The 26,154-nt window shown below is 28.7% G+C and overlaps 1 protein-coding gene across 1 annotated transcript; it reads left to right on the forward strand.

Annotated features, from left to right (window-relative positions):
* Window positions 1-287: 287 nt before the first annotated feature.
* Window positions 288-9,429, forward strand: LOC130828415 (pectin acetylesterase 6-like). Its single transcript, XM_057694395.1, has 11 exons — window positions 288-1,019; window positions 2,910-2,992; window positions 3,983-4,112; window positions 4,211-4,284; window positions 4,865-5,076; window positions 5,165-5,225; window positions 5,866-5,919; window positions 6,257-6,334; window positions 7,205-7,310; window positions 7,394-7,539; window positions 8,887-9,429. Exons 1-11 carry the CDS (start codon window positions 830-832, stop codon window positions 8,992-8,994), a joined length of 1,242 nt encoding a protein of 413 aa, XP_057550378.1. The 5' UTR covers window positions 288-829; the 3' UTR covers window positions 8,995-9,429.
* The last annotated feature ends 16,725 nt before the right edge of the window (window positions 9,430-26,154 follow it).

Below are 26,154 nucleotides of genomic sequence, written 5' to 3' on the forward strand. Positions count from 1 at the left end.
TTGCTGAGGATACTAATATTTTTATTTAAAGGGTAGTTTTGAGGTACAACCGCTTAAGACTCAACTCATAAAGGGACTTAAATTAAGTTAATTCTTATTATTAAAAATTAAAATTGTGTATAGTTAGCTTCTAACAGAGATCAAATCTATAACACTAAACCATTACCCTTTTCTTATTTTTTTGCCTAAAGCCTAAAAATTATCAAGAACGACTTTTGTATACTAAATTTTACGTAAATTGAAAAACTAACGTCGATCAAATCAATAATCCAACGCTAACGGCAATGATATTGATTATTGACAGTGATTTACAGGTGTCAACGTTGAGTGACGCTAACACAATGTTTCAGTGAGCTTTCCACCAGAAGTTCTACTAGTCCACTTACTACGACTAGTACATTCGATGCGTGAGCATCCAGTTAACTTCAAATATAATCAATCCATAATTTTTTAATTACTTAATAATTAATTCAAATAATTTATTTTCCCTTTAATTTTTTTTATAAATACTATCAGCATGCTCAAATCTTTACCAACATTACCAAGATCCTCCCTTTATTTATTTTTCTCTGCTAAATCTTCCCCTAAAACACGGATCTTATCAGATTACTTACTTGTTATACCATTCCTTACTTCACTTAAATATTCTTTCTCAAAAAACATTCATTTTATTCCATAAAAGTCATATTTTTAATTTTGTAACAAATCCTAAGATTTATTTTTGTGTTAAACCTTGATTACACTACATTACAGCTTCTGGTATTTGAAATTTTTTGTGGGTATACAAATTTGAGCTCTTTTTGTACATTAATCAACCAAAAAATTGGAAATGATGGGTTTTTGGAAGTGGATTTTTCTGGGTTTGGTTTGTTTTGTAACATTATTGGTATTTGTTGAAGGATTTGATTATGCAAATGTGAGTCACATTTCATATTTAGAGTCTTATGAAGTTTCCAATGCTCCTCAACCTCATATGGTTCCTATTACTCTCATTCATGGAGCTGATGCAAAGGGTGCTGGTAAATGGAAATTCTCTTCAATTTTTTACTTATTTTTTTATGATGGGTTATTGTTTTTTTCAATAATTTATTGGAATTTTGTTTGGTGTATAAAAAGTTTCTTGCTTTTTCATGTTTTTGATTTGATAAAAAGTTTAGATCTTTGCTGTATGTCCAAACTATTTCTTCAGTTTGTTCAATTGGATTGGTGTGTACTTTTTGAAAAGAGGGATATTTATTGCTTAGGTTGAGAATCAATGTTTTAATTCATTAATTGTATCTGTTGCTACTGTCTGAAGTTCATGTGTGACTGATAATAGAAAAATACTTGCAAAAGGCGGAATTTAAAATACTAGTATAGCTATTTGTAATGTTACTTGGATTTGGGTACTATGATGGGTACGTGTATTAGGTGTCAAATACTTTTAAATATTCAATTTTATGTCTAAAATGAAGTGTTTAAGTGCTATACCAATGTCCGAGCATAAGGATTGGACACGGTTACGTGAAGTAAAATAAAGAGTCTACACTATTTAGGATGAACCAACTCTTTTGTCATTCTTGTGTGTCATATGCTATGCAATTCAATATTAATATTGTTTTATCAAATGACGAGAGCCATGACCTAGATAGGCAGAGGTTAGATTCTCCCCTGCATAGTTCTACTCAGTTAAATAGTAGTTTTGTGTTTTGACTGGTTATATAAATGAAACCATACTTCTACATCTCATTTAATGAGTCATAAAGTATGTTCATATGATAGTATATGTTTTCATGTGATTTTCATGTTCAATTATACTCACATGATTCTTATTTGATTTATAGTTTTCAGCTCCTGTAGAAGGATACATTTGATTTATGTCACATACACAATTTAGTGATGTATGCAGAAAAAAAGAGTGATGTCAATTTAAGTAAAACACGCTTATTATGGGTTTTAATCCTTAGTTATATATCTGCAAGGCAATATCCTAACCAATTCATCTAGGGTATATTTACATGTAAATATGTAATATTTGATTTTATTTTGGATTTTAGTGATGCCAACTGACGTCAGTGACATCACGCTAGATCCGCCACTAAATATAGGGCTCCACTGATTATGATGATAATTGTACTGATTTTCATGTCACATACACAGTTAATATTATAGTTATGGAGTAGGACCTTCCTGTTTTGTGTTGTTTTGGTTAAATTGTGAAGTGTATGGTCTAAAGGGTTGCTTTTGTGTATTCTGGCCTCTGGGTTTAAGAAACAGTATTGTGTCATACAAATTGATGAATTATATAACCTTTGTTTATTGGGTTTTGATAGGATTAAAGCACTAATACTGTTATGATGTTTGATGTTAGCATGTTCATTTTTGAAAGCTTTTGGACAGCTTTTTGTGCTTGTTAATTATTGGTCAATGGCACACAACTTTAAGGTTATTCATATTAAACTTTCAATGTATTGTATTGTTTTCATAATGGAAATAGACGACCCCATATATTGCGATTAAGGTTTGAGTAAGGAGAAACATACGATTGTTCTCATGTTTTGTGTGATTATTGATTAGAGCCATGATGAGTTCAATTGTTTAGTACTTTGTATGAATTGAAGGAAATAGAGGGAAACAAAGAGAGGGTAATGAAGTTATGAAGAGATGCATTTTTCTTCATTCGGATAACACATAAGGAGGGTACGGAAAGGAATTGAAAGAATTATATCATTCACATATTGTGAGAAACATGTCTCCGATTTGAAAAGTCATCTATCTTCCCTCTCCTTCCGTTTCTTCCTCATTTTGTATTCAAATACACTCTATATCTTTGTTAAGTACATGTTTTTCGTCTCGGTCAGATGGGGATGAAAAATATATATGATTTGAAGAACGAATTTGGCTTCAATTGTAATGTCTTCTTTTTGCAGTTTGCCTCGACGGAACACTACCTGCATATCATTGGGATCGTGGATTTGGCTCAGGAGCCAACAGTTGGCTTATTCAGTTAGAGGTATGTAGTTATTGGATGAACATAATGGATTAAGGTCTATATATCTCAAAACTTTGCATTTTTCGTTATCTGTGGAGCACTTAATCTATTACTCATCTCTGCCATCCAATATAAAATAGTTGGCTATAAGCATCCGTAGTTTGGTTAGTGTCCTATATACTTTCGGAAACCTCTCTACTTGAAAAGTTGATCGATCGGATAACAAATAGATAATTAGGCATCCACATTTTCCATTATGTTTCCTTCTCATGTTGGTTGGAAATAGAGGTGTTCAACAGGCCGGGTGGGGTTAAAATTTAAATGGGTCGGGTCTGGGCGGGTCATGTCAAATTTTAAATGGGCCGGGGCGGATTAAACCCGTTTAAATCCGACCCTTTTTGGTCCCTTTTTGAAGAGTTCATAAAATATTATTTTTATTCTACTTTATGGTCCGTTTGGTCAACCAACCTATGTGTATAATAATATCACGTAAAATTATATAAAAAAAGTAGCAATTTTTTTTCACAAGCAATTCCTATAATTATCCGACCCTTTACACCAAGGCCCGTTAATGACCCGACTTGTTATTGACTCAACCAGCTAATGACCCGTTAAAATGCGATCCCACCCTTGATCCGTTGGATCGACCCGCCTCGTTGAGCACCTATAGTTAAAAACCATGATATGCAACTGTTTGATATCGTTTTAAGATGGTGTTGTGACTTTGACAGAGGTGTTCATTCGGATCGTGTCAATTTCGGGTGAAATGTTTTGGGTCGGTTTAAAATCGGGTTTTGTGTTTATGTTGGTTTTTACATAATTATTAGTCCATTTTTAATATTGGGTCAATTAGGTTCAGTTATGGAGTTAGATGAATTTCGGATCGTTGGGTCTATTTTGAACACTTTTACTGTGTCTATGAAGTGGAAAGTTGTCATTTTTATGCTTATTTCAGGTTTTAAGTTATTTTGTAATGGCCTATTGAGCTTCTTGTGTTGCTATGTTATGCAGGGAGGAGGTTGGTGTAATAATGTTAGAACATGTGTATACAGGAAAACTACTCGACGTGGATCTTCCAAGTATATGGAAAAAACCTTAGCATTCACCGGAATATTAAGCAATAAGCCTGAGGAAAATCCAGGTCTTTACTATTTTCATGCTAAAATATTTAGGACGTTTAAATCTTTAGCCTAAAATTGTTTCCCAACATTTTATGACTAAGTTATTGTTTATGTGTAGATTTTTTCAATTGGAATAGAGTAAAGCTTCGATATTGTGATGGCGCCTCTTTTACTAGTGAAGGCCAAGACGAGGTTGGTTCTATTTCATCGCACTACTTTTTAGAGTAGATTTCTGTAGTGAATCTTCAATAGATTTTCAATAAGTGTCACATGGAGGTGTTCAATGGGCCGGGTCATTATCGGATCGAGTTAATAACGGAAATTAGTGTAAAAGGCCGAGCCGGATAATTATAGAAATTGGTTGTGAAAAACTTTTTACCACTTTTTTTTTTTATAATTTTATATGATATTATTGTATTCATAAGTGGATCAATCCAACAAGCCATAAATTAAAATAAAAAAATTATTTTTTAAACTTTTAAAAAACGGGTCGGAATTAAATGGGTTTTGACCCGCCTTGGCCCGTTGAACACCTCTAGTGTTACATGATTCGCTAATCTCCCCGCGAATCGCAAATTAAAAGAGGCAAATTATGGTCGATTTTGGTTTATTTTTCAACAATTTTAAGCGAATCCCGAATTTAAAAGGTGAATTAACTGGCGAATTACGTTAAACTATAACTTTCAATTGTCAACAAGATCCCTTTGTATGAATTAACGAAGCAAAACATACTCGGGAGCACTCAATAACACTTAGTTGCAAATATGTGTAGGTCCACCAGCTGTTTTTTCGAGGTCAACGCATATGGTCAGTTGCCATGGAAGAACTTATGGGGAAAGGAATGCGAAACGCTAAACAGGCTCTTCTTTCCGGGTGTTCCGCTGGGGGTCTAGCGTCTATATTGCACTGTGACGAATTCAAAGACTTATTCCCAGGACACACGAATGTGAAGTGCCTAAGCGATGCAGGATTGTTCCTCGATGCGTAAGTAATTGCTGGTATTGTTTGTAGTTACGTTTCTGTATGAAAATGAAAATATAGATGTATTATTATTGAAATATTGGGGTTTCAGAATGGACGTTTCAGGTGGACACACCTTACGGGATTTCTACCATGGCGTGGTTACTTATTTGGTAAGAAATAAAAAAAATCGTATTTGAATTTCTTTGGAGTATTGAATTTTTACGAAGTAATTGTACGACTTTTTTGAAGTCAAAAATATGAAATCTCATTGATATACAATAGGCATGGCACTATTGTTTCATCTGTTCCTAACATAATGCAAAATCAAGGCCGCATCCTATCAGCCATGTCCTAAAGCTTTTCAAATCCACTATTTAAATATTAATGCAATCATGACTGTTATTTCATTTTTGCACTATAAATCCGTGAAATGAATATTTGTCGCCTTATGTGAATTATGAGTCTATAACAACGTACAAGTGTCCGATTGGAATTTGTGTTTACTCTAATACACCTTTTTCCAAAAAAGTGGAAAGTAATGATGGCTTAATTTGAACATGGAGTATATCCATACTAATGTCCAAGCTTTCTTGGCCTACATAGTTTACTTTATAATGGATGGAAGTCTATATACGTTGTGGTGTATGTGCACGAACGACTACCCTTCTTTATAACTGATGTGTCTATTTAGTATAATGCTTTTCTTTGTCATATGTTGTTGGATACATTAAGAATTTGTCCTTTTGGTTTGTTTTCTCCATGAAAAGGTTTTGCTAATGTAGCTTTCTTGTTGTCTTTGATGTCATGTAGGGTGTAGGGAAGAATTTGCCGCCTTCTTGTACTAACCACTTGGATCCCACTTCGGTAATCCATCTTTTTGGTTTTTCAAAAAGTACGATGATTTGAGTTGGATTGAAATGACTCATTGAATTATGATTTGAGTTGGATTGAAATGACTCATTGAATTATGTGCGCTTCATATTTATGTGAAGCTGTAGATGATATTTGTTATCAAGGGTTAATCGAAAGCAACCTATTTGTCATCAGAGACAAATAAGGGTAAAGTTGCTTGCTTACATATGAGCCCTCAAACCTGTTCGTTTAGTTATGTTTTCTTAGCTAAGACAGTAATATTTTGCGTAAACGTTTTTTCAGACTCCCTTGCATTCGTTAAGACAATTGTCAATGTTTGCGTTTGCAGTGCTTTTTCCCTCAAAATTTGATCGCCAACATCAAAACACCTTTATTCATCCTCAATACAGCTTATGATGCATGGCAGGTTTGTTGATTGTTATCACTAGATTTAATTTTAAACAAGTATTATATATGATCGCGTTCTTTTGTGTACATTCTCCATGAAGCCAAGAGATTGATAATTCTTTGGTTTCTGATTATAATGGGGATTAGTAAATTGACTCATTGATTCATATGCACTTCTTATTATGTAACGTTGCAAATGATGTTTGCTATGAAGGGTCAATCAAACATCACAAATTCATGTGAGAGACGGTCTTTTTGAGAGATCATCTCTAATTGGGCCGGCCCGTAGAATGGTGTATGTAGGCATTTAGATATTGAAAATAGGCATTAAAGATACGGTAAATAAGCATTAAGAATAATGTAAGTAAGCATTAAGAATACAATAAGTAGGTATTAACCTTTAACGGGCTGGGCTTGAGATACGTCTCTCAAGAGACTAGTTGATCAGACATAATCTCTTTTTTTACAAGGATAAGGTTGTGTACATTAGACCCCGGTCAATTCCACGTAGGTGGAAGTCATTAATAGAGAATATCATGCATATCATTTTAATCTCAACATATCAATCAAGATAACTTTATTGATATGATGATTATCTTGTAATATAATTATTTTATCTTGTAACTATTTATAAATAATATTACATGTGATCTTTATTTTAGTATTTATATTATTCTATGTAATATTTTAGATATTTCTTTCCTAGTATAAATACAATATAAGGTTATGATTAATATTAACAATTATTTTTAAACACTTTTCTAAACTCTCATAAACTCTCTACAGTCATTTGATGGCATTGGGGTAATGGAATGTTGATTTAGAACATTATTATCGGCCAACTAGACTTTAGACGTCTTAACCATGTCCTGTTTGTTACGAAAATCAGGTTCAGGCTAGTTTAGCTCCAAAAACAGCTGATCCTCATCACTTGTGGGATCAATGCAAAATGAACCATGCACGTTGTTCTGCATCGCAGATTCAATTTTTTCAACGTAAGTTTTTCTGCACTGTAAGCAATTTATTTCACGGTCATTCTGTAATATTCTTTTTCGGTTTAAATAATTTTTTACTGCAGGATTCAGAATCGAAATGCTGAATGCAGTAAAAAGTTTCTCAAGGTCTCGACCAAACGGACTTTTTATTAATTCATGTTTTGCTCATTGCCAAACGGAGAGGCAAGACACATGGTTTGCTGATGAATCCCCTGTTCTACGAAACAAGGTACTTTCTATCAAGGAACCAACTCAACCAAAAGCTTAAACTGATGGTTGAGACCCCTGAGATATGTTATACACTCTAACACGCCCTCTTACACAAGAGCCCATTGGGCTAGAAGTGTGGATGCGCATAGGCACTGAATATTCTACTTCAAATGAGGGGTGGTTGAGATTCGAATTCGTGACCTCTTGTTGCGCTGGTTCTGATACTATGTCATGGAACCAATTTAACCAAAAACTCAAACTGATGGTTAAGGCCTCGGGATATGTTATATAGTATTTTGAATTCGTGATTCGCTTAAATGACTCAAAAATAGCTCAAAATTGACCATAGTACACTTTTCTCTATTTTCGATTTGCGATTCTCAAAGAGATCAGCAGATCATGTGAGATAATTTTTTCACAAACATTTATTTTGAGACATGAAATTTTAAATCAATAAAATATAGTGGTCAATGGTTAAGTTGTCTTGTCTAACCATTTGAGTTTATGATAATTTGAAGTTGTCTCATTTGCTAAACTATGATTAATTTTTGGTGTTAGAGAAGGAATAATAAGCTTTGGCCTCTAGATGTGGGGGCTAAGTGTGGGCACTTAGGAGGCTTGCATGTGCTTCAATAGGGAGGATTAGTTAGGATTGATTAAAGAATAAGACCAAAAGATACCATGCTTTGGTACATAAGATTTGACTCTTATCTTATTGGTATTAGAACCATAATGTAGAACTATTTAATACCTTCATAAACATTTCACAATTATTAAGTTTGTGGACCAATTTGTATAATATTGTATTCAATAAGATAGAATCTAGCCTAGCGTTTTAACCATGATGGGTCATTGAAATTGACTATGATAATTAAACGAAAACAAAGTTCTTTTTTCCCTCCATTCTCCCAAAAAGCTCTCACGTTGTCGACAAAAGTGGAGCATTAGAAAAGTACGCGATAAGTAGGACTTCAGTCTCATCAAATTAATCCCGATAATGTCACAAACTCATTCAATTCTTACAATAAACTCTTAATCATGATTCATAACTATAATTCTCTACGCCAACTTTGGCATCTCTACCATACTGTTGATGCTCCAATATATGTTACATACTTTATCATTATTAAAGGTATTCTCAAGTTAAAATTCCGACTTACTAAATATAGAAAACAATTGATTATTTTTCTCGAAACAAAAATGTGACTTATCATTTAGAGACCGCGAATAGAAGTGGCTTACTAACCCTTTGATAAAAATTAGAATCCGAAAAATCCTTATGTTTAGCTTCATCTTTTGCCTCGTTTCCATATTGAAATGTACCTCACATATTCTCTGATTTTCGTTGTGTGGTACGATTTTGCAGCCCGTGGCCATAGCTGTTGGAGATTGGTATTTCGATCGAATGGGCGTCAAACTTATTGATTGTGCATACCCTTGTGACGCTTCTTGTCACAACTTGATATTTCGATAAGACGAAATCATCAACAATATCTTCATCCTCGTCCTCATCCTCAGCATCCTCCGTGATTCATTACAACATGGTGTTTCTGCAAACGACTTTGCTCATTGAAGTCGTAATTGTAAAATTGATTGTTCAATAATTTGATATAAAGATAAGGGTTTGATTATAAGGGCCGAAAATCGGCTTACTAGTTTTAGTCTTAGAGTGGTTGCTCTTCTTTGTAACCTTTAGTTTTACGTTAGAAGTATTATTGAACCTCATTTATTAAATTTAGGCATCATGTCAAAAAAATGTTACCTTCAATTTATGGTTAAGGTATTGAAGCTTCAACACCTTGTTGTGAATTGTTATAGTATCAGCAAAGAAATAGATTTAGTTCTCTATTTGATTTGTAGTAGTGCTTTATTTTTTTAATGTTGATGGGTATATTATTATTTGTGGTTATTTATTTTCATTGGATCGTCATTTTTTTGACAGTTTTGCCAGTGAATATTTTATCGATTGAAAAATACTCTAACAAATCAAAAAAATGTGAGTTGCACAAGTGTGCGACTAGACCATTATTCAATTTAATTATTATTATTATTATGGAAAGAAACTTTTACACGAAGTTGGTGGGAGTTGAGAAATAAATTGAGCATCCACACCCTTTTAAAAACAATATTATTATTATTATTATTATTATTATTATTATTATTATTGTTATTTGTTTATATTTAATTTATATTAGTTTTGTTTATTATCTCAAATCGTATATTTTATTTTGTTAAAGATTTATTGTTTAAATAATAATTATTTATCATTGTTGTTGATGGATATTATTGTTAATAGTGAATGCTATTCAATAACTTTGGTTTAAGCTATATTAATTTTGTTTAAGATTAGTGATTAATAATTTGTTTTGTTTAAGATTTATTGTTATTATAGTTATTTAACATTTTCGTTTACGCACATTAATAGATAAATAGTGAGGATTATAATCCACAAGCCATTTGATCATTGGTATGAAATGGCGAGAATGAAAATAAATTTTAGCTTTAATTTTTATAAAATATATTACGTCATTTTATGTGTTTTTCTTCATAATTTTTCCTTACCTTTATATCCCTTTTCAAATGGTAATAGATGATAATAAATTTTATGAGAAAAATAAATATTAGAATAAGATAAGACTAGTTATATAACTTATCATGTAGTTTTTCCAAACTAAATTACATTTAAAATATCAATAGTATTTCTATCATTAAGTTTATTTCAATATACGTACAAAAAGGAAATAATAAAAGTGGTATAAACAAATTTAGATTAGTCTAATAATTTTAATTTTTCTTTTATGCTTATGACAACAATTTAATTATCACCGGATAGGAAAAATAATTATCTTTCCATGTTAACTATAAAAATCTTTTAATCTTCTAACCTATCGTTAAATAAAAAAAAGAAGACGAACATTTTATTACCGGGAAATATACTATCAATGTTTTAGTTACTATTGATTGTGTTCTTTGTGTATGTTTTTAAGAGAGCTAATAGATTCACCAATTGAGTGTCGCCGTTCTGGTCGATTATTTAAATTGATTACAATACTAAATTAGAATTGCCTAACGTTAAATTATAAAAAGGATTTAAATTTGAACTCATAATCTTTATTTCAATAGTCAGTCTTTTTAGTGACCGTCTTTTTGAGAGATATTTCTCAGATTCAACCCACTAAATTTTAATGTCCAATTACTGTATCCTTAATGTCTACTTATATTATCCTTAATGTCTACTTATAATATACTTAATGCCCACCAAAAAAGTACTTAAAAAGTTAAAATGCCTACTTACCATATTCTTATTGCCTACCGAAAAACTTAGCCTACTAGCCAACTTATCATATCTTTAATGTCTACTTACATACTTTAATACCTACTTACAATATAGTTAATGTCTATCGAGTAAAAGTACTTACTATATTCTAAATGCATACTTACAATATTCTTAATGCCTACCGAAAAACTTACTCTATATTTTTCTTTTTAGGCCAATCCATCTAGAGATGGTCTCTCATAAAAATTTATGTTATTTAAAAAACTGTTCTCTTTACCATATAATTAAAGCCCTAAACCCTGTATTACCTGTTTTCAATATGAAACCCTATATTACCTTTTGGTATACCGTGTATTAAAAATCGTAGCTGCTCTTATAATTGTACAAAGAATAATTTAAGAGGGATTTATTTTGAGACAATTTTAAGTGGAATAAATATTTTGTTTAAATTAATTAAAATAATAAATTTGTATTCAAAATACTCACTTTAGTTTCTTAATATTTAATATGTTAATTTAAATATTAAAATTAACATTTTAAATATTAAAATATCTAATTCATTAATTATTTAAAAAAAATCAATTTGAAATTATATCACCATATGATCTCAAACAATGCCAAATTAGTTGGGACTTGGCCACAGGCCCACAATAATGCGTAGAGTATTGACTCTACAATCGGCTAAAAGTTTTTTTCGATAGGAGTATTATACAATGATTATTTTAAGTCTTTTAAGAGATTGTCTTTTTAAAAGGCTATTTTAAGTCTAATTTATTAAAGATTAATTTTTATTTATTATATTCTTAATATCTACTTATATTATTCTAAATGTTTACTTAATGTATCTTTAAATGTCAACTTATATCATTTTTAATGCTTACTTATAATAATTTAAAAAATATATAATGAGCTGACCTAATTAGAGGTGGTCCCTCAAAAAATTTGTGTACAATGATTATCACCATGGCAACTATTTTTGTGTTTGTTGGTACGTGGTAATATTTCTGATTTAATTTTAATCGAAGTTAATTTATAATAATCTATTATAAAATATGAATAAGTTTTATGATTTAAAATTTATTGTAAAAGAGGGTAGAACTTATGTTACATACCTTGAACTATTTTTTGAAACATCATAATTTTTAATTTTTTTCCTTCTTTAAAGTTGTATTTAGATTGATACTACATATTTCCTCCTATTCTAATGAAAGGCCTCAATTGTACCAGGAGTACTAAACATTATTGTTTTTAAAAAATTGCAAGGACTTATCGTTTATAACATTTTCTCCAAATTGCAATTCACATCTTTTAAAAAATGGAAAACAAAGTGACCAATTTTAAAAAGCAAAAGTAATCTAGAATAATCAAACTTTTTAATGATTTTTCTAGAATAATCCCACTTATTGATTAACTATAAATAATCCCAACTTTAAGGGTATTTGCCTAGAGAAACTTTGGGTAATCCAATGATATGCTATAGTATAGTAAGTCATTCACCAAAAAAATTAAATTGAAAATTAATGTAAAATGAAAGAAAAATTTTGAAAATTAACATAAAAAATTTTGATAATTAAAAAATTTTTTTAAAAAAATTTAATTATTTTTGTCACATTTTTTCTGTCATTTTATTTTAATTTATCTTTTTTTTAAAAAATAAAACTTATTATAACAAGTCATCGGGTTACCGAGTTTATTCTAAGAAAATATCCTTTAAAGTTGGAATTTTTTATAGTTAATCAATAGGTGGAATTATTATAGGAAAATCATGAAAAGGTTAGATTATTCTAGGTAATTTTTCCTTTTAAAAATTATTAGATTATCAACTTATATCAACACTATAAATAGAAATCATTTTATAAAATTAAGTTGCAAAATAAATTCTTTATAACTTCTTTTTTAAAACAGCTTCTTAATACAATAAAAATGTTCATAGCTACAAAAACAGAGATAAGTGACGTCAAGACTTAAGACTATGGTAAAAATATAAAAATATATCGTTACGATCTTTAATTATGTTAAAATCTTTTTTTTTTCACACGTATTTCTTCTAAGACATAAATAATAATATAAAAAAAAGAGAATTTTAAATTAGTCGGATAGAAATAGGGTTTTGCTTTTACATTTATAGCAAAAATTTAATTTTTACTACATACAAAAATAAATAATTAATTTAATTTCCTAATCCTTTTATCCTATCTTGAATAAAAAAAATGCGAAAAGTATTCTCCCCAAAGGGTCACTAAGCGCCACAAGTTGACTGAGAATATGCAAAGACAGATAGTTTAGAGACTTAACAATTATACAAACAGCTAGCAAAGTCTTCGAAGTAAAGAAAGAGAAAGGAGAGGTGTAGAGCCGCCCCAATGATTTCAATGCTTAGCCAATAGAATATAAACCAAAGATTTTTTATATATTCTTGCTATGCGTATATTAATAATAAGTATTTAAAAATAAAAATATATAATAACGATTTTACTAGTCTATATGCACCAGGTGTATAAACTTAGACAATAAAATTGATAACCATTTAAAATTTCATATAGAATATTCTCTAACATATTATTAAGTTTACCTATTTTAGAAAATATTTCCTATTAAAATAAAAATAATTATCAAATTTATCATTTAAACCTATACACTAGGCCGGTGTGTAGATTAAAAAATTACAATAATAATAATAACAATATTAATATAGTTTATCCTTTAAAAATAATCTTCATTGAAGTTATGTAGGACCTTAACAAAAGAACATGAATGACCCAATAATTTGATTCACATGGGGCTCAATCACACTATGACAAAAACTTATGTACATTCATGCATATACTACTATACTATACAATTTTTTTATTTCTTTAGTTTATTTCTTTGATAAAGCAATAGTTGAATTTTCTTTCTTATCATATATGGTATGTTTATTTATTCTTTCAAAATCAATCTATTTTTATCAATACATATTATTTTATTTGTCAAAAATTATTAATTTTGTGTAATAGATCAAATATCGTTTACATATATGATTATAATTATAGTGTACTTAAACTCTAAACATTTTAAACTCAATATCTCTTTTAATATGTAAGTAATAACTTAATAGACTTGAATTAGACTTTTTTGTGATATAATAAATAAATATAAACAAAACATGTATACTATTTTCTATGGTTATGGTGTATGTGGGTGCACGTGGGCATACACTCCTACAAAGCCCAAAAGTACCCTATGTGACCATACCCTTAATTGAAAGGGACATCCTCAACCCATCACTCTCTCTTCTTCCTCTTCCCTTATCGTTTGTCAATATCATGTACGGAACCGCCTTGTTGAGGGTGCTCCAATACTAAGTACTAACCGTTGTGAGTTGTGTGTGATATACTCTTACTATAGCCTTCTAGTGCCCTTAAATACGAGTAGAGCCATTAATTTGGTATTTTTGTTGTGATTTTGTGAATAACTATATTAATTGAAAGTAGGCACATATGAGTGGACAAAATTTTTTGGGAGGTAATTAGTATACGATAAAAACGGTTAGTCGAGTGAATTTAAGTTATGTTATTTTTTATCAGATCAATTTCAAATCAAATCATTCTGATTTGTGATTTATTAGCTGTTTATAAAAATGTTTATTTTAATTTGATTAATAATTCAAGATTCAATTTGATCGTAAAGATATAGTATGCATAAATTAAATCACATTGACATGTTAATTATCTACACACAAAATCTTATTAACTTAAATTCCAAATTCAACACATAGTTCGAACTTTTTAGTTATTTGCATGTAAAGTTAAACATATAGAAAGTTACTTGAAATTATATATGTTAAGTTTGTCTAATTACAATAAATTTAATAATACTTCAACAAATTAATATATCATGTTTTATTTGTGACTTGAGCTAATTTTCCAACTTGTTTAATGTATTAGCGTACGATAAAACTATGTTGTAATTAATCTCACGTAGGTTAGCAAAAATTCTCTAAGATGTATAGTTGTAATTTGTGTGTTGTTTAAAACGTCTAACCCAAAATACAATTATATACAAATAAAAAATAAAAAGGAATTATCACAAATTTAATTGGTCCCCATGTTTTATTTATTTTAAGAATTGAAAATAAAAAATTTGCTAGATGACATTGGAAATTGTAGTCTCTATTGATGGATTAAAAGTGATGAGTTGTGGTCCTTAAACCTTCATATAAATGCACCCAAACTTGCAAGGTCTGTTTGGAAAGTAGAAGTTGACTAATTGACTTCTCGTATTGGTTTGTGATCCGTACAAGTACATGGTCAAAAACAGGTTTAAATTTGTTCATTTGATTAAGTATGTCAATTTATGTGGTAAAATTAATCCATAGTGACCAAACAAAGTTTAGATTAATATGTGACATATATAAGATAATGGGTAGACAACTTAATTTTATTTATTAATAAATAATAATTATAAATTAAAATTTATTATATTTATAAAACTGTTAATAAAGATCAACGAATGTTTTAATATGGATTAAATATAGCCAATGAATTTAATTTAATTCACAACTAATGTAAAATCACGTACAATCAATTAAGTAATAAAATGGAACTTTGATAGTTCTTTTTAAAATTTGATCTCAATTGCCTGGATTTTAGAGAAAAAACCATGTGATACAAATATGACGATGTAATACAACTTTAAATACATGATACAAAATAAAACTTAGTTATTATCCTTTTAAGTTTTAGGAACTCATTTCAATAGTTATTTTTGTACAACATAAGCAAAAACTTTTTTAAATTAATGCTACTAATATTCTTGAATCTTGATATTAGAAATGATATACTCTCTTCGGTTTCTTTTTATTTGTCTATTTTACTTTTTTACGTATTTCAACGTAAATTTTAAGCTTCGATATCTCATAGTATGCATAATAAAAAATTGCAAAAATCATATATTAAAATTATTTGCATCAAGACGAATTTAACAAGATGCCACATGAATATATTTTGTCTTCAATATATACTTTAAAAATCAAATTTAAATTTCTCTTTCATAAAGTGGAAAAATTTAAAATGAAAAAAAAATAGAGGGAATAAGTCAATTCAATTTAGTTGAGTAACAAAACCAAGGATAAAGAAATGAGGAAGCTAGTGCACAAACACTAGTCCCTTAATTTCTTTTGTTTCACAATAACCGTTTAAGATACCATACTAATGACTATTTAAAGATTTACACCTACTTTAAAGATCCTATAATTAGATAGTGAAGAACTTTAATATGTTGAATCCAAGTTGCAATTAGCAACTAATTAAATCTTTTCATAAGTTTAGGTTAATATAGAGATTAGACATCATCTTCACATCCCATTGAAGGGGAACAAGCTCGAGATTAGAGATACCCAACAATTTTATCCTATATTGGCCCCACATCCTCCAAAGGCTAGAAAGTTCTTTCAAACTTAGAGTAGCTTTTTTGAAAAAAAAAAAAAACCCTAGCTACTACCACTAGTACTATTAATCTTCCCAAAATGATAGGTTTTCTTTTTTCTTGATAAGTGATTGAAACAAAACTACCACAAAGTTTTTATATTCTCTCCTATTTACTCTCATACTTTCATTTGATATTTTTATACTAATAATTTCATTTTGGAATTTTTATACCGGGATGTTTGGCAATGTAATTGACTGTTGGCTATGGATTGTTGGCTTTTAGCTTTTTAGTTGGCTTTTTTGACCAGTTAGAAATGTTAGCTGTTTTTGTTGGCTTTTAAACTAGTTTAAAAAACCAGCTGTTTATGGAGATGTTTGGTAAATTTAGTTATTAGTTGTTGGTTATTTATTAGAGAAAAAATCGGTCAATAAACCAAAAACCAACTAAAAAAAACTAACTGGAATAGCTTTTATTTTTGCTTTAAATATTACTTACCAAACACTTTTATTGGTTGTTTGATCAATCAATAAGTCAAAACTAACAAAAAAAAGCTAAGTAAAAAACCATCAACCAAACACTCATTATTTTTCGATCACTCTAAATTTATTTTTTATTAATCACTAAATTCATAATGTTAACTTAGTGTATTAATTCCTGACTTGCATTTGTTTATTTTGTTTGGTCTATAACGATTTTAACTACCCATTCTACAACAATAAACAAAAGTACTGCATCACTTTCTTTTTGGGATTAAGGGTACACTGAATTGCTTTGCACTAATACTATTACTAGGTCCCCTTCACCAATATTAGGTCTAACGCAATTTTTTAGTTTCGAATTATAATGAATTATAATGTATTATGGTATAACAACTCATAATTATCATATATATTTTTTTAGTTATGTGAAATTACATATAATATTTAATATAAAAAATTGATGAGAAACAACCTGTTTGATACACTATTCTACAGATATCACTAAGTAAAATAAGATTACGATTATGTACATCTGACCATTCTAAACCTGTTTGATATCACTAAGTAATAACATTGAGGTTATAGAAGTATATAAAATGTCATTAATATTGTTGTTTCAGTTTAATTATTTTTTTATTTGTCCTTTTAAATTTGCATTACGATAGATTTTTTAAAATTATATAGTGCAGACTCGAGAGGAGGATAAAAACATAATTCCACCCAAAACTTAAATAAATGAGATTGGTGAAAAAACAGGATCCGACAATGGACTCGTACAAAGTCGGAATTCACTCAACATGAAACTGACTTTCACTTGTGAATTGACAATTAGACAATGGTAGCCTGGTACAAGTATTACGTACTCTCTCTAGGATAGTAATAAACAAATAGAAAGTTTGGTTGTTTTTAAGAAAAAAATAGATATTTATAAAATTAGAAAAGAGTTAAATTGTGAGGGTGAGATGGTGAGATTAATGAAAATAAGTGAATTATTGCCTGAAAATAAAAATAATACAAGATAAAAGAAATAACCAAAAATCCAAAATAATGTTAGATACTTCGTATTCATTATTCAAGTTATTTTATATATTGCAATTAATGTGTGAGAAAAAATATAATTAAGTAGTACAATTCTGTTTAAATTGTCTAATCACATATTTTTATAATAATATTTTTTTATAAGATTTAATTATAACATTAAATTGCGTAAAAAGTTAATTATAATGGATCGGAGAAGTGAAAGACGAGGGAATACTAGTATAGATACATTTCCTTGAGTAGACTTTACAACTCAATCAGGATGTGAACTTTAATGGGTTAAATGTACAGATTCACCCTTGACATGAAATGATGTATAACGTAGTATATGTGACATGCTACTAGTATCTTATCTATTTTGCAGCCCCTATAAATGGCATGTCGATGGTGCATGTCACATATAGTCATATACCATGTTTACATCATTTCATGTCACATTAATTTACGTAACGTAATAAAAGGATAAAAAAACTTTTCAAGTTACAATCGTATTTCACTCATTTAATTTTCGATATTATAGGAACAAATTATTTTTGAATTACGAGTCAAAAATTTTTTATTATGACCAATTAATTCTCAATCAAGTTTCATATTAATTTCAGATCAAATCAAAATTTGACATGTCTACTTGAAATTAAACTATTTAATATTAAAAAATAAAGGAATAATCTCATTGGAGAGCTATGAAGCATACCTATTTTACAAGGTGGAAAATTGTCTTTTTCAAAGATTAAAAACATGAAATTGCACTCATTAAATTTGCAAGGAGCATACCGAGAAATTCTTTGACTGCACTCTTCTTTATGGGTATGAGCTGCCGTTGTTCTTCTCTTTCCAGACCCTAATTATAATTTTCTATGAGCAGAATACAATGGGTATTATGATAATAATATGTAGTTTCGTGGTTAATAATTATTATTACTCTATAATATAATATAATTTGGAAGTATCCTTCCTCTGTCCTAGAAGTATCGGCATCGAGGGATGCTTGTAAATTAAAGGACGACACTATTGTTTCGCCCCAATAACTTGGGGTCCAAATAAAAACCAAATAAGTAAGCCACGTTACTATCCTCTTTAATTGATAGGTACAAATTTATGTCTTGTATTGTGTCTTTGTGACTTATTTAGTTGGGAAAATTCAACTAATTAAGAATGTTCCCAACTAAATAGGTCACAAAGATACAATACATAAGACATAAATTTGTACCCAATTAATTAAAGAGAATAGTACACTAATACCTCTGTTTAAAAATAAAAGCGATGCGTAAGTATGCAGGAACTATAAAGGTATCAAACTTCTAAGCCACATGTGGGAAAGAGTAATAGAGAGGAGAATTAGACAGGAAACAGTAATTAGAGAGAACCAATTCGGTTTTATGCTAGGAAGATCAACCATTGAGGCAATTCATATTTTGGAGGAGACTGATGAAGAAATATAGGGTGCAAAAGAAAGATCTGCATATAGCATCCATTGACCTGGAGAAAGCATATGATAACATACCATGACATGTCATGTGGGATAGCCTCAAGGCTAGAGGTATTTCCGGTGTACATTGAGGCTATACGAAATATGTATGACAAAGTTTCGACTAACATTCAAATACCGGTGGGGATAACAGAGTCTTTTCCGGTTAAAGTTGGACTACATCAGGGATCGACTTTAAGCTCTTTCATTTTTACTGTCATTATGGAAGAGGTTTCTAAATCTATTAGGGAGAGGGTACCGTGGTGCATGCTATTCGCTGATGACATAGTGCTGGTAGCAGAAACTAGAAAGGAGGTTATTAGTAACAATAGTGGAGGGGAGCTTTAGAAGGTAAAGGGTTGCGCATTAGTCATACGAAGACCGAGTATTTGCGCTGTAACTTTAGTGGGACAGCATCGGTAGGTGAACCAGAGGTGTCCATTGATGAAGCAGTTGTTAAAATTACGACCAAATACAAGTATTTGGGATCGATCATTCAAAGGGATGGGAAGATTGATGGCGATGTAAATCATCGTATACAAGCGGGTTAGCTCAAGTGACAAGCAGCCACCGCGGTACTATGTGATAGGAAATTCCCAAGCAAGTTAAAAGAAAAATTCTACCGGGCGGCAAATAGACCTGCTCTACTATATGGGACCGAATTTTGGCCTGTAAAGAAGATATTTGAACATAAGATGGAAGTCATAGATTTGCGTATGCTGAGGTGGATGTGTGGGCACACATTGATGAATTGAATTAGAAACAAAGAGTTTATGAACAAACTAGGGGTAGCCCCTATTTCTCGAAAAATACGCGAAAATAGATTGAGGTGGTTTGGACATGTGCAGAGAAAGATTTTTGCCGCCTGGTTGAGAAGGGTAGAAAGTATTATAGTAGAGGGTAAGAGAGGTCGAGGAAGACCCAGGAGAACTTGGGATGAACAAATAAGAGTTGACTTACATGAGTTAAACCTCTTTGAGGGTCTGACTAGGGATAGAGGTAGTTGGAGGCGCCATATCCATGTTTTAGACTACTGATATCCTCTTAGGTTACCTTTGGGTGTTCTTGCCATCTTGCTTCTCTCGTTTCTTTTATTATTAGTTTTGTATTTTGTTTTGTTTTCTTTTGTAGTTGGTTCATAATTATTTATTTTAGTCATATGATTAAATTTATCTTTTCGGGGTAGCTACGTCTTATTATCTTTCTCGAGCCGGAGGACTCTTTTGGTCGTGCTCTCCTTAGTGGGTATGAGTTGCCGCCGTCCTTCCCTCCCCAGACCCTGTCCATAGTTTTTCTATGAGCGGGATACGCTGGGTAGGATGATGATGATGATGATTCAACCAATTGGGAATACTATTTAGTTGCTATCATGTAATTTAGTATTTTAACTAATTTTGTTTTTATAATTTATATAAAATTGATGTTTATAGATATTATATACACCACCTATTCTCTATAAATGTTTCATTTCAGTTGGGTACATACATTAAGAAGGGGACGAGACCATAACAATTATATAGTTGTTGAAGTGTTTTAAGACAAATTGTAAAGTTAATAGAGGTATTTTTTAATAAAATAGAACTTATAAAGAAAGAGACCACAACAATTATAAAGTTAATAGAGGTGTTTTTGTAATAAAATAGAACTTATAAAGAAACAGACCACAACAATTTACCAAATAGGAAAATGAAATACTTAAACAAAGTGAAAAATTACCAAGAATAATTCAACATTTTCATGATTTTCTTACAATTATCTCACCTATTGATTAACCATGAATAATCCCAGTTTTAAGGGGTATTTTCCTAGAGTAAATTCGATAACCGGATGATTTGCTATAAAAAAAAAAATTTAAAAATTAAATTATAATAAATGTTGAAAAAAAAATGATCTTTTTGGTTATTTAGAATTTATTATGTAAGTTTTTAAAATTTTTCTCCAATTAAATTAATTTTCAGTTTATTTTTTTGGTTAATTACCTACTATAGCAGGTCATTGGGTTACCCAAATTTACTTCAGGCAAATACCCCCTAAATTTGGATTATTCATGGTTAATTAATAATTGGACTTATTGTCGGAAAATCATAAAAATGTTATATTATTCTAGATAAATTTTCCTAAAGAAAATAGGAGGAAATACTATTTTAAAATTTACAGAATTCAATTTATCTAGCATAGCAATATTTACAAATTACTAAACACGAGAAAAAATATAATATATTTTACATGTGTTTTAAATTTTTTTCCCAAATACCTGTTGGACTTATTAAGTACAATGATCTTTTATTCCATCTGACGTTCTAATCTAGAAAAACGTTTTTACTTGAGATTCAATTTAAATTTAAATCGATCAATATATAACTTTTACATACCATATTTTTTATACTAAAAAAAAGGTTTTGTACTTTGTATGGATTTTTAGGTTAAGTTATGAGGGTGGGATAATCTCATTGGCCAAGTGGAGGTAATAGAGAGTAGAAAGTATGTGGAAGGTTTTTCTACTGCTTTCTTTGTTCTTTGTTATTTTTGTTTATTTTTAATGGTTAATATCTCTAAATACTTATCATAAAAAAATTATAAAAAATATATAATAAAAAATATACATTAAGATGAATATAACGAGATTTCATATGAACATATATATTATTGTCAATATATATCTTAAAAATTTTAATTAAATTTCTCTTTCCAAAATAGAATATTTTGAATGAGAAGAACATTAGAAAATCAAAGAAGTAATAATTTTACTGGTTATGATAGGTACTCTAAAGTCATATATACCTGTAAAAAGTTTGAGTTATCATTGATTTGGTATGTTTATTCAGCGTTTATAAATTTTTTTGACTCATTTGAGCTTTTGTGATTTGTAGTGCATCAAATAGTAGTGTTTTAAAGGGGAGTATCGGGCTTTGTTTTATTTTGTCATTTAGTATAATAAATGAGATAAGAAAATAAAAGATAGATTGACTTATGTGGATTATACTAAATAAAAATTAAAATGTGTGGATGAGATTAATATAGAATATCGAAATAATATAAAATTAGTAGAATAATTAAAAATAAAAATTAATGCAAATTGAAAGAAATAATAAACGGTAGGAGCATACTAATAGAGCATCCATAACATTAATCTTTGATTATTATACATAACCTCACAATACTAAAACACATGTATGACAATTTAAAGAATTAGAAAACGACATCAATAAGAGGTTGTGACATTATTTGAAGTAGTAAAAATGTGGCAAAAAATAAAAACTAAGATGAGTTATGATAAGACTAATGGAATGTGAAATGGAAGAAAAGATATAAGAGAGAAATTAAATGCCCAAATAAAACGACATCATTTTGGGTGCTCCTAAGGATTATTCGATTTGAATTAATATTTTTGTTCAACGTTCAATTCATTTAAAATAATATGATTTTTAATTAAACATTTTAAATTGACCTAGTATTTCATTTTAATACTAGTGTTGGGGATTTATTTTAACATTAGAATTTAGTTAGTAGAAGGAAGGGATACTATTGGGACATTTATTTATAACCATACACAAATAAGAGTTAATCAAAAGTTCTTTTAGACTTGATTAAATTTCATGTATTTTTATATTTCGGTTAATTTAATATTTTTATATTCAATATATTATTTCATCAAAAGATACACACACCAAAACACACACACAAACATATATATATATATATATATATATATATATATATATATATATATATATATATATATATATATATATATATATATATATATATATATATATATATATATATATATATATATATATATATATATATATATATATATATTGTAATAACCCTTTTTTTAAACCTCTTTTAATCTTAGCTTAAACAGCCTTGAGTATGGATTAGTGCTAGTAACTTATCTAATTATTTATCCTTAAGTGCCAAACATAATGAGAGTTTAATTTTTACAACTTTTAAGTTTAAATAAACTAAGTCTTGTTTTGTTAAATGTTATTATTATATTTAAAGTAAAGATTTCAATGTACTTAATTTTATAAAAGTTAATTTGATTTACATTAATAACATAAATTTCCTTCTAAACTTGGTTGATTTGATAAATACATTAATTTGGTTTATTGTTGTAAAACTTTATATTATTTGCAAATGTCTTCACAAACTATGATGACAAAAGCTTATTTTAAGTTCTTTAATAAAAGTACTTATATTTGAATCTAAAGAAAATATATTCATCTAAATAGAAAAGATTTAAAAGATTTTATAATGATATTATAGTCTTTTTGTTATTTAAAAATAAGTTTTAATTATAGTTTTATATTAGTTTTAAAGAAAATATATCATTTCCTAAAAACAAAGATTTTAGAATTTTGCTTGAAATTATTAGTTGACTTCTAAAATTATTTTTAAATAGTAAATGAGTATATTTTGACCTCATCTTTTACCGTATCATCCACATGCATGTTATTGAAGATATCAAACCATTAGATTGAGGTAGCTTGTGGTATAATTAAAGAAAAGAGTGTAGATTTGTACAAAGGTTAGGTTCAGTCAAAGTTTTGCAAGGTTTGAAAATACTCTAATTTACCTAAGCTATACACTATATAATTGAGTGCTACCACTTGAAAAAATTTCCTAACACTCTAAGATTTCTTTAGGTACCTTACACGACCTTATATCCCTCCAAAAATGAGAGATTCATCCCCATCTTTCTACCCCTTCACCTTAACTGTTTCCGGCAGCTTATATAACGTCAACAAATCATCCTTTTTCTCCCACGTTCTCTCATTAAGTGCCTCATATTTTTATACTATAATATTTTAGACAACCTAAGCTTTCCATTGATACCCCACACGCACATGTACAAGCTCTATAAGTCCCTCATCCTCAAGCAAACATTCACAATTTGTTGTTCCTTTTTGGTCAGTTGTATACATGAACACAATTTAAAGTGTTTATCCCTCTTTCTCTTCATGTATGTATAAATAAACCTTATAGTAATCTTACACACAAAATTCCTCACATTTTAGACCCAAGAATTGTATCAACTGGAGCATGAAAGGTTATGTTTTGCCCTCAGACATTTTGGACAACTAAGAGTAAGCCAATTTCAAACACCTTCTATTTTGTGGATTTTCGACCATCTTCTACTCCTTTTAACACTATAGTTTATTCTTAAGAACTATGGGTCTTGGAGTTGTGAGCAATTAGAAACTTGAATCATTGAATTTGGAGTTCGGAACTAAAGGTTATGAGCATTTTAGTAAGACATGTCGAAAAGGGACTTATGATGGTGAGAGATTTGAACTTTAAGTTGAATGTGAAATTTATTATTGGAGTTAGAGATAAAGATGAAAAATAATTTTATATTTTCTAAGCCAAAATAAACAAATTTTGTAAGGTTCTAGTATTATTATTCTTGAAACCTTGAAGATTATTATTTTCTCTTATTTTCTCTTATTTTGGAGTTCTTATTTCTTATTATTTCTCTTGCATCCTTGGTGCCTCATGGTACACACTTCTTTACCTTCTTACTATGTGACATTTATATTATATTTACTTGAGTATATGAAAGATATGACAATATATTAGATTGATTTAATTCTATCTTGCATGTTGGCTTAAAGTAAGAATAACACATTTTTGTATCAAAAGTAAAAGTAAAGTGTTTATTATAAGTTTAAGTATATGCATGTTATAAATTGAAAATTTATGATATTTCATATATATTAATGTTAGAAATGCTATTCATAAGTTTACATTATAAATTTTTAAGTATTGTGATTATTACCCGAAATCGGTATTAAATTAAAGTAAAAGAAAAATATATAAATCTGAAATTTTCTCATTTATATGATATTAATGATGGATATATGTTTATTGTGTCTACTTTTACTTTAGTGTTCATTCATGTAAATTTTATGAATTACTATTATGTAAAAATGCGTAAAAATGGTGTTTTGTGGTATTTTTGTAAAGTTATTGTTGTGAATGAATATTGTATGAGCTTAGTAACTTTAGAATTGTATTTTATATGAAATCCACAGTAGATAAATGTTAAAAAATCATTTAGGTTGATTTCCTTAAAGTTATTTCATTAAAATGGTTATTAATGGAATTTTAACTAATTAAATATTTTCTAATACATTAAAGGGGGTAAAATATAATACTAATAGATAAAATGGTTTTAAAAATCATATTATTATTTTTCCTAAAAGTTTGGACCATAATATAAACTTTTGATATTTTTCTATGAATTTTTACTAAATATTTTATTACTTACCGATAAACATAAATTGTTAAAATATAAAATAATTACTAAATGAAGTTATTTCGATCTATAATTTTTATAAGACTCTTATATATATATATATACATATATATATATATATATATATATATATATATATATATACATATATATATATATATATATATATATATATATATATATATATATATATATATATATACACATATATATATATATATATATATATATATATATATATATATATATATATATATATATATATATATATATATATATATATGAATAATTATTCTATTCTTCCTATTTACTTTGTACTCTTATTTATTCAATAATGTAATCAATAAAATCAACGATACAAATAAAATAATAATATACAAGTTTTAAGAATTTTAATTAACTTGCAAAGTGTCTTGTATTTATCTATTCTTCCGATTAATTTTGTACTCCTACTATTTATTCAATGTAAATCAATAAAATCAACGAGACAAATAAAATAGTAATATACATGTTTTAAGAATCATAATTAAGTTGCTTATTTCCAGTTACAAAAGAAGGATTCTTTTCAAATTCTAACTAGCAACAATGGACTAGAAAATGGTACTTTTTAGGAAGAGTCTATAATACTCCTATAACCTTTGCAATAGACAAAATTAAAAATTAAATGCACAACTAAAAAATTATGGACAACCGTTTAC

Source organism: Amaranthus tricolor, chromosome 12 (assembly GCF_026212465.1).
Source record: "Amaranthus tricolor cultivar Red isolate AtriRed21 chromosome 12, ASM2621246v1, whole genome shotgun sequence".
NCBI lineage: Eukaryota > Viridiplantae > Streptophyta > Magnoliopsida > Caryophyllales > Amaranthaceae > Amaranthus > Amaranthus tricolor.

Bases quoted from the DNA above. Each gene is read 5' to 3' on its own strand.
- LOC130828415 (XM_057694395.1), top strand. From the start codon at position 830: ATGATGGGTTTTTGGAAGTGGATTTTTCTGGGTTTGGTTTGTTTTGTA. The intron at 2,993-3,982 runs GTATGTAGTTAT...TATGTTATGCAG, and splicing joins GTTGGCTTATTCAGTTAGAG to GGAGGAGGTTGGTGTAATAA. The intron at 5,077-5,164 runs GTAAGTAATTGC...TTGGGGTTTCAG, and splicing joins GCAGGATTGTTCCTCGATGC to AATGGACGTTTCAGGTGGAC.